The sequence below is a fragment of the Phallusia mammillata genome, chromosome 2, assembly GCF_965637545.1.
Source record: "Phallusia mammillata chromosome 2, kaPhaMamm4.hap1.1, whole genome shotgun sequence".
NCBI lineage: Eukaryota > Metazoa > Chordata > Ascidiacea > Phlebobranchia > Ascidiidae > Phallusia > Phallusia mammillata.
Window position 1 is genome coordinate 17794258 of NC_137253.1, and position 15050 is coordinate 17809307.

The 15050-nt window shown below is 37.1% G+C and overlaps 1 protein-coding gene across 4 annotated transcripts in view; it reads right to left on the minus strand.

Moving 5' to 3' along the window:
• The window catches only part of LOC145213572 (sterol regulatory element-binding protein cleavage-activating protein-like), a 79990-nt gene extending 69389 nt beyond the window's left edge, over positions 1-10601 (minus strand). For all 4 annotated transcript variants that reach the window (XM_080081914.1, XM_080081915.1, XM_080081913.1 and 1 more), the window contains exons 1-3: positions 10393-10601; positions 8936-9074; positions 5981-6132 (exon numbers count right to left, since the gene is read on the minus strand). In XM_080081914.1, coding sequence (XP_079938040.1) covers positions 5981-6132; positions 8936-9074; positions 10393-10511 — 410 coding nt within the window. In that variant the 5' untranslated portion in view covers positions 10512-10601. The remainder of the gene's footprint in view (positions 1-5980; positions 6133-8935; positions 9075-10392) is intronic.
• Positions 10602-15050: the final 4449 nt, after the last annotated feature.

Sequence of the window (15050 nt, forward strand, 5' to 3'; positions counted from 1 at the left end):
TGGCTTAGCACATATTGCCCTTGCATATACACTATAACACATATTTTCTACACTAATTTTATATTAGGTCCCATATCATCCATTGTCTTTTATAACCTTGGCTGTTTCTGCAAGCAAAAACTCATGGGTCCCCCACACATGCAAAGTTGTAAATAATACATTTCAAGAGATAACCATGAGAAAGTCGGGTGTTGTAAGGTAAAACACAGTGATCGGTACTGTGCCTGAATAAATATGCTATATGGAGAACAAACTATTCAAATTCAGTCCATTTATACATTTTTGAAGGTTTTTCTATTTTATGGTCTATTTTATGGTGCTGGGGCAACAGGGTAAAACACAACATTATACACCTATAAATGCACACTCTACAAGCTGTCCAAATTTCATTTAATTCTGACATTGTTAAAAAATTGACCCATTTTGGGGGGCTAGTGGGGTAAATGTTGGGGCGACAAAGTTGAACATAACAAACAACAACTATAAGTAGCACACTCTATAAGCTGTCCAAATTTCATCCAATTCGGACAATGTTTAACAAATTCACCCTTTTAGGGGGCTAGAGGGGTAAATATTGGGGCTACAGGGTTAAACACAACAATTGAAACCTAAAAATGACAAATTATACAAGCTGTCAAAATTTCATCTAATTCCGACAGCGTTTAAAACACTCACCCATTTTAGGGGTTAGTGGGGTAACTGATGGGGTTTAAAACCCAAAAGTATAAAATATGAAACCACAATGACCCAATCAACAGTCATGTAAAATTTATCCAATTCTGACAATGTTTAACATTTTGACCACTAGAGGTGTTATTAGCAACATTCGTCAATGCTTCTGACGTCATAAGGCTGTTAAGTGTAAACTGCAATACATCCTCGAACAAACCCACAAACATTGGTAACAAATGTCTGGTTGCCTTTATAACACCTGAGAAAACTAACATTTGTGGTGCGCACCAACAACATTTTACAGTTTGATGGGTAGCAGAAAACTAACGTTTGTGGTGCGCACCAACAACATTTTACATTTTGGGGGCTAGCGGGGTAAATACTGGGGTTGTCATGACAAACGAAGCAGATGGCACATCTGCACAACCATATCTACCATCTGTGAAAGTTTCATCTAAATTCACCAAAGATTTCATGGCAAAATGGGGTGGACAAACTTCAGGGAAGAAAAAAAAAAAAAAGAAAAAAAAAGAAAAAAAAAAAAAGAAATCGAGTAAAATCAAAATGTGTCCCCTTCAGGGAAGGGGACCCATAAATATATTTCCTATGCTTATTTTGTATTGGGTCCCATATTAGCCATCGTCTTTTATAACCTTAGTTGTTTCTGCAGGCAGAAACTCATGGGTCCCCACACATGTAAAGTTAAAAATAGTGCATTTGAAGAAAGAACCATAGCCCACATGCTACCCAAATTTTAGCCAATTCTGACACTGTTTTATAAACTTACCCATTTTTGGGGGCTAGTAAGGTTACCAATGGGGTTTGACACTAAGCTCAAAAAATATAAAACCTCAATGACTCAATCAATAGTACTGCAAGCAACCCACCAATGAGTAACATACAACTGGTTGCCCTTGTAAGACTATTGCCCCACAGAATTTTTTTCGTTTGTGGTGCCCAGTAACATACAAATACGTTTTACACTTTGGGGGCTTGTGGGGTAAATGTTGGGGCTACAGGGTTGAACACAACAATCGACACCTATAAATGTCATACTCTACAAGCTATCCAAATTTTAGCCAATTCTGACACTGTTTACAAACTCACCCATTTTAGGGGGCTAACAGGGTAAATACTAGGGTTATCTGGATAAACAAAGTGGGATGCACATCTACATAACTATATCTACCATCTGTGTAATTTTCATCCAAGTCCATTAAACATTTGATGAAAAATGAGTCGGACAAACTTTGGGAAGAAAAAAAAATAAAAAAAACAATTTGAGTAAAATCAATATGTGTCTCCTTCAGGAAGGGGACCCATAAATAGTTTTAGTTTTGGCATGCTAACCTAATAATCCATATAGCATTGCTACTATAAAAAAGCTGACTTCTAATTACTGAAATGTCTGCATAGTAAAATGTCTTCCCCTCTGCATTAAAGCTCCCGCTGTGCATTAAACCGCTACAATTGCAAACTAGTGATTTACTTCCTTGGGATTTCTGCACTATAGTGCCTAAATGTTTACATATTCGGGACTGTAAAGGTGACTGACCAATCAGGCTAAAATTGTAAATACTGACGAGGACACTACAATTTTTTTTTTTAATTTTAGCATACTAGGGCTTGTATTTCGGTCCTTTAAGACCAGGGGTCACCAAACTAATCCGGCCCGCGACCAGCTTTTATGGTTTGTCAAATCGTATTAATAACTTTGTAACTTTCAAAAATAAATCTACTCCTCACGATAGTTTTCCTGTGTCAATATGTAGAATAATATTACACAGTTTTATATGATTACAGCAGCCGGGATTGATCCAAAGCCGGTATGTTACGTCACAGGCAAGACTACAAGCGTCAATTGTGCGCAAACAACTGCCTTATTTTATTATTTGTGACATAATATAGAAGTATTGCTTGTAGTGTGAGGCGACCAATACAATTTAACAGTCGCATCACCAGATTTTAAATGGGATTGTAAAAAGACCATATCTTTGCGTACCTATAAATATTGCCTTGCAGATAAGTTAAAGGAAAGACAGCACTAGGATATGTAAACTATGTGGCCCGCGCGAATCATTTTTAAACTAGAAGGGTGGCTTAGCACATATTGCCATTGCACATACACTGTGACCTATTTCTTAACATATATTTACATCTGACACTTATTTTATGTTGGGTCCCATATCATCCACTGTCTTTTATAACCTTAGTTGTTTCTGCAAGCAGAAACTCATGGGTCCCCACACATGCAAAGTTGTAAATAATGCATTTCAAGACATAACAATGAGAAAGTTTGGTATTGTATCGTCAAACACAGTGATCGGTGCTGTGCATAAATAAATATGCTATATGGAGTAAAGACTATTTAAATTCATTTCATTCATACATTTTTGAAGGTTTTTCTATTTTATGCCTATCTGAGAAAAAAATGTTAAATAGTGATAGGTACTACAGAGTTAACAGAACAACCAACACGTACAAATGGTACATTCTACAAACTGTCCAAATTTCATTCAGTTCAGACATTGTTTAAAAATTGAACCATTTTGAGGGGCTAGTGGGGTAAATGTTGGGGCAACAGGGTTGAACACAACATTCTACACCTATAAATGGCACACTCTACAAGCTGTGTAAATTTCAGTCAATTCTGACATTGTTTACAAAATGGACCCATTTTGGGGGGCTAGTGGGGTAAATGTTGGGGCAACAGGGTTGAACATAACAAACAACAACTATAAATAGCACACTTTATAAGCTGTCCAAATTTCATCAAATTCGAACAATGTTTACAAAATTTACCCTTTTTAGGGGGCTGGAGGGGTAAATATTGGGGTTACAGGGTTAAATAAAACAATTGACACCTATAAATGACAAAATCTGCAAGTATTTCAAATTTCACTAAATTCTGACACCGTTTAAAAAACTCACCCATTTTAGGGGGTTAGTGGGGCAACTGATGGGGTTTAACACCCAAAAGTATAAAATGTGAAACCACCATGACCCAATTAACAGTCATGTAAAATTTTATCCAAATCGAACAATGTTTAAAATTCTAACCACTAGAGGTGTTATTAACAACATTCGTCAACGCTTCTGACGTCATAAGGCTGTTAATCCCCCTCTGACTGGCATGTGCAAAAACATCCACCAAGTAATGCACAAACACAAGTATGATATGTACTGGTGCCTTTATTATACTATTACACTACAGAAATCTTTTGTTTGTGGTGCGCAGCAACATACAAAAACGTTTTACACTTTGGGGTCTAGCAGGGTAAATACTGGGGCTATCAAGTCAAACAAAGCAAATGGCACATGTGCATAAATATATCTACCATCTGTGAAAGTTTCATCCAAATTCACCAAAGATTTCATGCCAAAAGTGCATGGACAAACTTCACCGGAGAAAAAAGAAAAAAAAAAGAAAAAAAAAAAAAAAAACTGAGTGAAATCAAGATGCGTCCCCTTCAGGGAAGGGGACCCATAACTAATCCGGCCCGCAGTGAAAAAAGTTTGGTGACCCCTGTTTAAGATCAATAAACATAAAAATTGCATATTTCGGGGTTAGGGGGTGAATTCAACAATAAGTTACAAAATATGAATAAACGCCTGAATCATAAACCAGTGAATTACTCCCTTGGGGCTTCTGTCTGCTTGACAGTGTATCCATATTATGGGCTGTAAAGGCAACTATTTGGCTGATTAAGGTAAAAATTTAAATTCTAACATGTAAGCTACTGCAAACAATCGTTTACAATTTCAGCATATTAGGGCTTGTACTTCTGAAACAGGAACTAAAACTAAAACCGATTATTTTGGGGTATAAAAATGGGTGAATCCAATAAAAAGTTAGAAAACTCTTTAAAATACCTTACATTGCACCAACCAACAAAGTATACTCCTAGATTTATGTACTTTAGTCAGTACATCCTTTTTGAAAAAAGTATGTTTTTGGGGCCTGTGGGGGAACCGCTGGGTTATTCGGAGTCAAACTTCAGGAGGATCAATGATCAAATATGGATCAATAGCTAACATCTGTGTAAATTTATATAAATTTAAAGCACTCTTTTTTGACCAAACACATATAACAAACCATCATCAGACCGAAACGAATATTTTGGGGTTTAAGGGGTGAAAATGAGTACCGTAATTTTCCATGTATAATGCGCAAAATTTACTTAATTTATTGTCCTAAAATCTAGGGTGCGCATTATGCATGGGTACAACAAATTTTGAAGAAAATCTGCCTCGAAATAAAACTTTAAATCACACCTTTCTTCTTGTTTGTTGTCAATCGCGCATCACATTTAGTCAGTAAAAATTCATAATTGACGACACATCGTTTGATGCGATGGTGCAATCCTTGATGGTGTGTTATTGTCAAATACTGCACACTGCCCATTTAGCGACAACGTAAATGGGGTGATATCATTGCCGATATGCAACGGATCGAACGAAAATTTTGTATATAAGTTTGAATTTAATTATTCTGATTTTTAGGTATTTTAATCTGATACATATTAAACTTCATTTGTGTTTTAAAAATAAAAATGTTCTCTGCAAGTATTAAGATCGGTTCCGCTTGAACGCGACCAGTAAGATCTCGTTTGCTGTCACGATGTACCCTACACAATTCCTAAACATTTTTCGCTGTCGAGTTTGCGAGCACATGCGCAGTGATACTGACCGGCAGAATAACATCCGGTTGTTTCAAAAGATGATCTTTTTTCTGAAATAATTTTTTGTTTACGGATTTAAGAGTAAAAATTTGGGTGCGTATTATACATGGGTACAGGCTTTTTTCCAGCATCGACATGCCATTTTTAGGGTGCGTATTATACACGGGGGCGCACTATACTTGGAAAATTACGGTAAATCATATTAAAAGTTAGAAAAATATTTAGAATACCTTACATTGCACCAACCAACAAAGCATAAAACTCCTAGATTATGTACTTTAGTCAGTACAGCCCTTTCGAAAAAATGTGTTTTCATGGCCTGTGGTTGAACTACTGGGTCATTCCGGGTCAAACTTTAGGAGGATCAAATTTGGATTAATAACTAACATCTGTCCAAATTTGAAGCACTCTTTCTTGACCAAACACGTATAACAAACCAGCATTAGACAGAAAAAAATACAGAAAAAAACAAAGGGGACCCATAAACATGGACCAAAACGGTGTGTGTCCCTTTTAGGAAAGGGGGCCCATAATTAAGATAAGTTTGCAAAGAAAGATTCATAAAACATTACATCCAATAAAAATATATATCTAGGATAAAATAGACATTTTTTTTATCTACATACCTATTATTAAACAGCTTTATCTCCTTGACAGCTTGGAAAACAGTGGCAAGAAAAGCTTTCATCAAAGCATAACTGTTATGATGGTTTCTCCGATGTATTGATGTCTTAAACAAGAACTGTTGGATATATGCAGCCTGGTGTTGAGATGAAAACTAAACAAGAATAAAGCATTCTAAACAAAGTGCAAAGCTATTATTTTTTATTTTAAAGATTTGATTGCTTTAACCCAGGGGTTCCCAACCTGTGGTACGCAAAGTTTTTCAGGTGGTACACAAGTAGATTTCGTGTTTTTCACAACAACCTGGATTTACATCTTTGTTATTTATTTATCTGGTTTTGTTGACCAATTAGTGGACAGTAAACAAAAAAAATCAATTTAGTTGTGGTGCTTTGGTGTTACTTTAGTAGGCCAATATTTTTCTTTGGACTAAAGATTCGACCAAATTAGTTGTTCTGCAAGAAGTGGTGCGCGTGGCAGCAAAGAGCATCCAAGTGGTACGAGATCGCAAAAAGGTTTGGAACCCCTGCTTTAACCTGACAATTTATTCCCCCAATCCTGTTTAAAACATTTGCAGTTTTATCAACAAAGCCCAGATATCCAAAGGGATATTTATCGGTTTAGCTGAGGTTTGCTGATTTTTGAACAGAGAAAATCCTGATATTTGGTGTAAGCCAGTGGTTCCCAACCTATGGGTCGCGACCCAAAGTTGGGTCGCCTGAACATTCTGTTGGGTCGCTTGTTATAGTGACCATTACAGCATCTACTTTTTGACGCCTCATAGCGTTACTTTTATATTACCTAGGGCTTTAAATTGTTGCCCAATAATAAACTTCATCACAACTTGTCGTGATAATGGTTAAAACTGTTTGTGACGTCATAAAGTGATGTGTTAGCTCAGAGTAGAGCGTTGTCTGGCTAATAATGCTTCGATTCAGCTCCGAGTTCGGGTTAAATGGAAATGTTTGGTCGAAAAAAACAACAGCGTTTTTCGTTATAAGGTTATTGATTTGCTAGACTGGCGTAGTAATTTTTAAAAAGCTTTCCGAATTTACAGACACAAATACAACTAAAAAGCATGTCCATGGGTCGCGAGAAACCACAAAACTAAATTTTGGTAAGTATTTGGGTCGCGTTAAAAAAAGGTTGGGAACCACTGGTGTAAGCTATTGGCACTTTAAAGAGTTTATTCCACATACACAATGCTGACAAGTGGAATCATGTGCATAAACACATACCCTTGTTTGAAACCGTATAAGCAGAGTGTTTTGTGCATGCTGGGCTGAATTTTAAGACAATGTCAGGATAAAAACTATAAACAAGCAGTGTAACAGGTTAAATTGTTACTTTAATACTAGAAGGGAGCACATATTGCCCTTGCATATGCACTATAACCTATTTTGAAACATTAATATATCTTCTACACTTATTTTATATTGGAACCCATATCATCCATTTTCTTTTATGACCCTGGTTATTTCTGCAAGCAGAAACTCATGGGTCCCCACACATAGTTGTAAATACAGATGAATCCGGTTAATCGCATTATCGATCTGCCAAGGGCATTTGATGCGATTAACCGGATTATGCGATAATCTGGTTGCTATGTAAACAGTACACGCCGTTAACATAAGTGCTCATTTTTACTTCCCTAGCTAAAACAAAGTTGCAGTGACGCAACTATGGCAAAAGAGCGATATTTTCTCACTTTCGTTGCTGAGAATTGAAAAAAGTAGTCAAAACTAGATTTATCACTCTCAGCGCAGAACATGACGTCATGCTTCATAAGTGTCATTGCTATGGTGCAATCGGTCAAGTGTGTTAAAGAAACAGGAGAAACGCACACCCACTCTTTAATTGATGCACATGCCACAGTTAGCTTGATTTTTCTTTCTCTTGCAGTCATGTTTATAGAAGGGGACCCATAATAAACATGCAAATCGGTTGATGTGCTATGAAAAACCACCTAGCATGCCAACCTTGGCACGCATGCCAGGGGCTGCCGACCCCTGTTGGCAATAAATGATTTTTAGCTGTGTTTCACAATAAGCAAGTTAACTTGCAACAATTTACTACTTTGCCGCGGTCAAGTGGGTAGAGTGACCTTTTGCTGAAATTGAGTTATTTATGGTATATATGTTCATTGGTAAATTCCAGCACATTATTGTTGATGCTTTTGGGCAGGGGTGTCAAACTCAAACAACTTTGAGGACCAAAAACAAACTTTTAAGTAAGTCGAGGGCCGCACTATCGAAACATTTGGTACAGTGTAACACAACAAAAAAATGGCATGATTAAATAGTAAAAAGTTCTTTAATGACATTAACTACATTAAAACAATATTGTAATAACAAACAGATATACCATGTAGCAGTGTGAAAGAAACAACTGTGCTTCATTGCTTTGTGTGAAAACAATGACATGCAATGATCCAACAATCGCAATTGCTGATTTAAAAGTTGGCTATTTCGATCATCCTATTAAAACATTGCATGTACCACTAATAGAGAATGATTGTTTCATGTAAACTCACTGGACTGATAGGGCATTCACCTGAGCAAAACACATAACTTTTAAAAGTTACTTCACAGGCCGTACAAAAACTCTTGGGAGGGCCACATGCGACCCGCTGTGTGTTTGACACCCCTGCTTAAGGGCTGCATGTTTGACACCCCTAAATTTAGGGACACTTAAAAATGAAAATTTGGGGGTATACTGGTGACAAATGTTGTGCAGAAATAAAAAGAGCAAGAAACTGTTCAGGGAAGAGGTCCCACAGAAAAAAAAAGTTTTGAAAACTTTATACCAGGGACACTTAAAAATGAAAATTTGGGGGTATATTGGTGACAAATGTTGTGCAGAAATAAAAAAGAGCAAGAAACTGTTCAGGGAAGAGGTCCCACAGAAAAAATAGTTTTTAAAACTTTAAATACAGTACTAAAAACACACTCTCATACCCATTTAGGAATGAGGGCTGATTTCACAAGATTGAGTTTCTGGCTGCTGACAGGGTATTTCGACAAGGATTCATCTTCAACAGGAGAGAAAAAAGCCACAGGTTCACTTCCTGGCAATGGGAGATTCAGCAATGGGTAACTAAAATTTTTTTAGAAATTATGATACTAGTGAATAATATGTATCATGTCAGAAGTAAAAAGTGGTAGCACCCTCTCTAACAAACCATATACCCTTTGTTGGATAAAATAGGAACCCTACTTAAAACCAATGCAGCTTGGTTAACTTATTTGACAAGTATGAATACCATCACTCTCTGAAAATGTTGTGTTACCTGTTAGAAATGTCCAAGATTTACGTAAACCAGACTTTACATTTCTGTTGTAAAAATAGGTGTTACATAAAAGAGTAACTTAAATGAATTTAGTTGCTTTTTAAGGGTGCATCTAAAATATACAGGATCGCTTGGATAACCTGGATCGTTTTTGCATTATTAACACAGCTTGGTGCACCTTTATAGCACTTGGCGCACCTTAATATCGCTTTGTGCATCTTCATATTGCTTAGTTCACCCTTTTGTTGCTTGGTGCACCTTTATTTTGCATTGTATGCATTTATATAACTTGGTACGCCCTTATATCTCTTGGTGCACATTTAAGCCACTTGGCGCACTTTTATAACGCTAGGTAAAGGTGCAAAATAAAGTTGCACCAAGCGATTTTAAGTTTCCCCAGGCAATATAAACGTGCACCAGTGACATGAATGTTCACGAAGCGATATACGAGTAAATCAAGCGATACAACTGTTCACCAACCGATATAAATGTGCACCAAGCGTTATGTAGATGCAACAAACGATTTAAAGGTGCACCAAGCTGTGTTAATAATGCAACAAGCGATCCTGTATATTTTAGAGGGCTACTCTAAAATACGCAATCTACGCAATCTACGCAAACTATACGCAATCTACTAAAAAAAATTAACTAAGTTGTTGACGGTTAGGGCTATTAGGGTCAGGGTGAGGGTTTGTGATACAAATAACTTTATAATTTAATTTCAGATGCTTTTCAGGTCTAATTTTCTCACAAGTGTTAACATGCGTAACCATATAGTGTTTAGTACCACTCTCAACACATATTAAGCCCAAACTGGACATCTAAAACTAAATTATAGTGTTATTTTTATTATAAACCCTCACCCAGACCCTAAAAGCCCTAACCGTCAACATTTTTAAAAGTTGCATACGTTTTATAAGTAGATTGCGTACAGATTGCGTAGATTGCGTATTTTAGAGGAGCCCTATTTTAGATGCACCGGCTTCATAAAGAGTTTGCATTCGTAGAGCTTTACAAAACTGCTGGAACCAACCCACTTTACAATTTGCAAATCACTGTTCTGTGGCTATGTGGGAACAACCATAAATGTGTCAAAAAGTATACACGAACGAATGAACAACATACCAGCAGGAAAATACCATTATTGCCGAAAACAAAATCATGGAAACTGGATGACGTGAGGCAAACAAACCATATTTGTAAAATACATTTTCTAATTTCCTCTGTAGATAGCTTTGTGTCATTGTGCTTTATTTCCAACCTAAAACAAATTTCATCTTATGCTTGGCTTCTGATCGTCGGATGAAGGACATGTCTAAAAGACGGGAATACGGGACGACGGAAATACGGAAATCGAGGTCTGAAAGACGGGAGAGGCGGGACCGCGGGAAAGCGCGTATTCCACATGAATGACTTAAATACGGGACTAGGTGAAAGTTCACACGCAGTTCTTATAAGTGCCCCCTCTTGCCGTGCCAGCGCCCTATAGTTCCTATCGCGTTAGACGGGACTACGGAAAAGCGTTTGTTAGACATGACTAAACGACGGTAGAGCTACTAACACCATAACGAGAATCACACACCCAAATGTGATTGGTTGTATCCAGTGGCGGCTCGTGCCTAAAATTTGTGGGGGTGCTGCTCAAAATTTTAGCCTTTATTGAACATATATAAGTTGGCAATATACAGAAAACCTACATTTATAGTTTTCTAGCCATTGTTTTGTGTGGAAAAACAAGTAATACAAATCTTAATTAGAAACTCCATTGTGACGTAATTTTTGTTACGCAATAATGTACACGAGTGTAAATAGCAGACGATATCATTTGTGTATTTTGTTTACTTGCACAACGACGGCTAAACTGTTTAGCCTAAACACCATAACATGCAGTAATAATGTGGAACAAAAACACACGTGACACAGACTCGAAACTAAGCGGTTGTAAATACGGTAAAACACAACAAGAATATAGAAAAAAAGAAAAGATTCGAAAAAGGTCGAAGTATTTCAGTTCGACAACATTTAAAAAAATGGTCATGTTTCATTTAAGTAACCTTATGGTCACAGTCAGCGTTTTCAACATGTTATATGACACTTCACAGATTATAATTGTCACACAAAAAACTAGCCATACAGCTGTTTATTGGTATCATAACTGACAAATTTAACAACCACATTACATTTGTGTCAGAACTTGAATTTTTGTGTACAGACTATTATTTGTCTTTCAGATTTTTAACTGCTATAATTGCTGCTTTATTTGCTGGCAAATAGCTTATAATTGCTTTTTTAAGTACAAAACTCCTTCAAGCTTTAAAATTTACAACACTCTCACTTAAATTTAAACCATATTATTAAACCTTGTGCTTCCTTTTTACAACCAAAATGAATCATAAAGTTATAGTTTGGGCATGATAATTGATAGCTTCTTCCTTGATTCCAAATGACAACAAAGAAACTGTTTTTCTATTTAGTAGTACTAGCATTGCAAGTGCAAGTCTTTTGGAAATAATGGTGTTCCTAACAAAGGTTTGCATCCAAACTGTTTTGCCTTTGAAGGACTCATGGAAACAGCAAAAAGGATTTTTCATCCTAGTAATTTCACTTGTCAAAACATCATCTAGATTATTTTCAAAGTAATCATGAACATCAGATCTACAGAAACATTTACATTTCAGTAACTAGTATTTCTTTGTCAATAATAGGATGTGCTTGGTGGTCACTACTACCTTGTCTGTAGAATGTTCATTCTTAAGAAACACTTCCTGTGAAGCAATTTAGCAGCTACTGTTTTTTAGACAAACAGTACATGTCCATTATATCAATACTCATCTTTTTCATCATGTCCACGTAAGGGAGTTTCAAAGTTTCCAAAGAACAAAATGCAGTCTAGTATTTTGGACAAAATTTCACGATTTTTTTCCACTTTTTTGTTGTGTTCAATAATTGAAAGTCTATATACGCCTCACTAAGTTTTTCCTTAATATTTACAGTTCCCAAAAGTGAAAGTGAAACATCATTGGCCACATGCTTCTTTGACTTCTCATGTTCTTCTGCTTTCTCACCTATTTTGGCTACATTTGTAAAATCATCTTTTGTCCAGCATTTTTCATCACCTCCAAACAGCAAACATGGAAAACAGAACAGTGCATTTTTAACTTCACAACCACAAAGCCATTTTTTTTATACCATTCAGAATTAAAACTGCGTATAAATTTCTTGTTGTGGCTCATTCCTGGCTGACAAAGTTGAATATCAGGCGTTGGACGCCCTTTTTTCTTTATACTTACCTTTTCAGCACCTGATAACTGCGAAATCTTAAGTTGCTGAAGCTCACTTACAGTCACCGAATTAGAACCTTGAAAAGCCATGATTAACCTTTCAATCAAAAACTGTAAAAATGATTAAAAAAGAATACCTGTCGTACTGCACTCATTGTCGAACCTGATGGTACACGTGATTTGCTTTGGCACACAATAAACGCGGAACAGACAACTACTTCCGGGTGCCCAGGTCACACGCTACGTGATTGGTGGAGCTGCGCGAACTGCAGCACCCTGGCTCCTATTTCGCCCAGCATGTAGCTTTTCAAAGTGCGCATGCGCAGAACCGCAAAACGTCATGAAACGTCACGAAACGTCAGAAAACTGGAGCTGCAGTTCCAGCATAGATATACATTAGTGTTTCCAAAAAAACTTTTTTTAATGAAAAAGAAGGTGATTAGGGCGGAAATTATGCTTATTATATATTGCTAAGGAATAAAAAAATAAAAATAATGAAAGTTATTTGTAATATTATGGTAGGTGTATTAAGTAAAAATATCTAGGGCAGGGGTGGGCAAACTACGGCCCGCGGGCCGCATGCGGCCCGGCAAAGGAGTTCATGCGGCCCGCCAAATGTTGGGAAATTTTAAAGAGAAAGCTACCGAGCAACGCTGAATAGTGTTATAACCACAGGCGTAGTTTTCAAAAACTACCGGGGATGTTTACGTGCTTTAGCCTGTTGTTTCTGCCACGTTATCATGCACATATTCACTTAAAACAATTTCTTCGTTCGATAAAAGTTAAAGCTATTCACGTTTTCAAATACAGCCTACTTTGTACTGTTGACGCCAAAACTTTGGTCACTTTGGATCAAGTTTAGGTCGTTGCAGTACATTGCAAACGAACATTAAACGGCTTTAGAATCGTTAACACAGACCACACCATACTTAAGATGGATACTAAAAGCGGCTCGCTTTGTTTAATGTTGGCGCAAGGAATTTATTAACAAAAAAACGTGGTGTAGACTATGTTGCAATAAATGCTTGTTTATTTTGAAACAATTATAATTGTAACGTTTCAACCAATGTTTGTGCAAAAAAATTGACAACAAACGTATTTCCACATAGCTGAAAATATACTATGTTAATATTTTGGGCTAAATCATGCAGGGGTGCACAACCTGCGGCCGTACGGCCACATGCGGCCGCGGAGACGAGTTTGTGCGGCCGTGACCATGTATGTTAAAATACATGTACAGGCTGCCATGACGTAACTAAAACTATTTTGCCAAATATTTCGGTGTTCAAAATGCCAAAAACAGATTTCGTGAGACAAAAAAATTACCAGCCTAAGAACCACATACGCCAGGCTTTTTATCCGCTTATTGTGTGCAAACAATGCGAAAAACAGGCACCGCAATCGTCACAATACCGATGATGACGTCATAAACAGCTAGCTCCCTTCAGCTAAACTTATGCACCAAGTTAGAAATTATTAATATGAGCATTTTAAACGGATTTGAATCGTATATACATGATATAAACCTAATTCTTTACACTAGTTATTTAAAAAAAACAAGCAATTGGTGGCTGTTGGTGAAATACTATGCGGCCCGATAAGATTAGGAACTTTTGAATGCGGCCCTTGCACTGAAAAGTTTGCCCACCCCTGATCTAGGGGGTGCTGCAGCTCCGCAGCACCCTAGCACGAGCCGCCCCTGGTTGTATCCAGGGAGTCGAACCGCTTGTCATACGGGTTCAGGTTCGGTTCGGGTTCACTTCGTTTTGTTTTTAAGGGTTCGGGTTCGGTTTAAGTTTTTAAAAATGTATATTTTCGGGTTCAGGTTTTGTTCCGGTTTGGACAAATTATCCGGTCCGAACCGGTTTGCGGTTTTTAAACCGGTTTAAATTTTCATTCCTTTCAATTTAATTCTACCTATCATCTTCCTAGCCTTATCAAACCCCACAAGATTTTTGACCGTGCACTGTTATTTTTGACACGCCCTATAAGTGTTATCTCGCTTATTCTAAGTGCGCTGTTTTGAAAAAAATTACAAAATTTAAAACAGACTGCATTTTTTTACTGGTTCAGTTCCGGTTCGGGTCCCACGCCAAACAAAATATAGGGTTCAGCTCCGGTTCGGGTTTTTAGAAAATCGTAATTAGCGGTTCGGGTTTAATGAAATTAACCGCTCAAACCGGTTCGCGGGTTCGGGTTCAGTTCCGGTTCGACTCCCTGGTTGTATCTCCAAAAATGTTCACGGTTAGGGCTATTAGGGTCCGGGTAAGGTATTAGCACTTAAAATTCAATAAAACTAACCCAAAAATTAGTTACTAATGCAAAAAATTTATGTATTATTTCCCAACCCAACCCATTTATAGCCGCTAAATAAAAATTCAGCTCTTTACGCCCCCTTGTGAAAGCGATGTTCGGATTCTCGTTGTAGTGTTAGCACACCCGATTCGTCAACAAGTGCTCGATTAGAAGCGCTTGTGTTATGAAAAAATCCCCGTTTCTTAT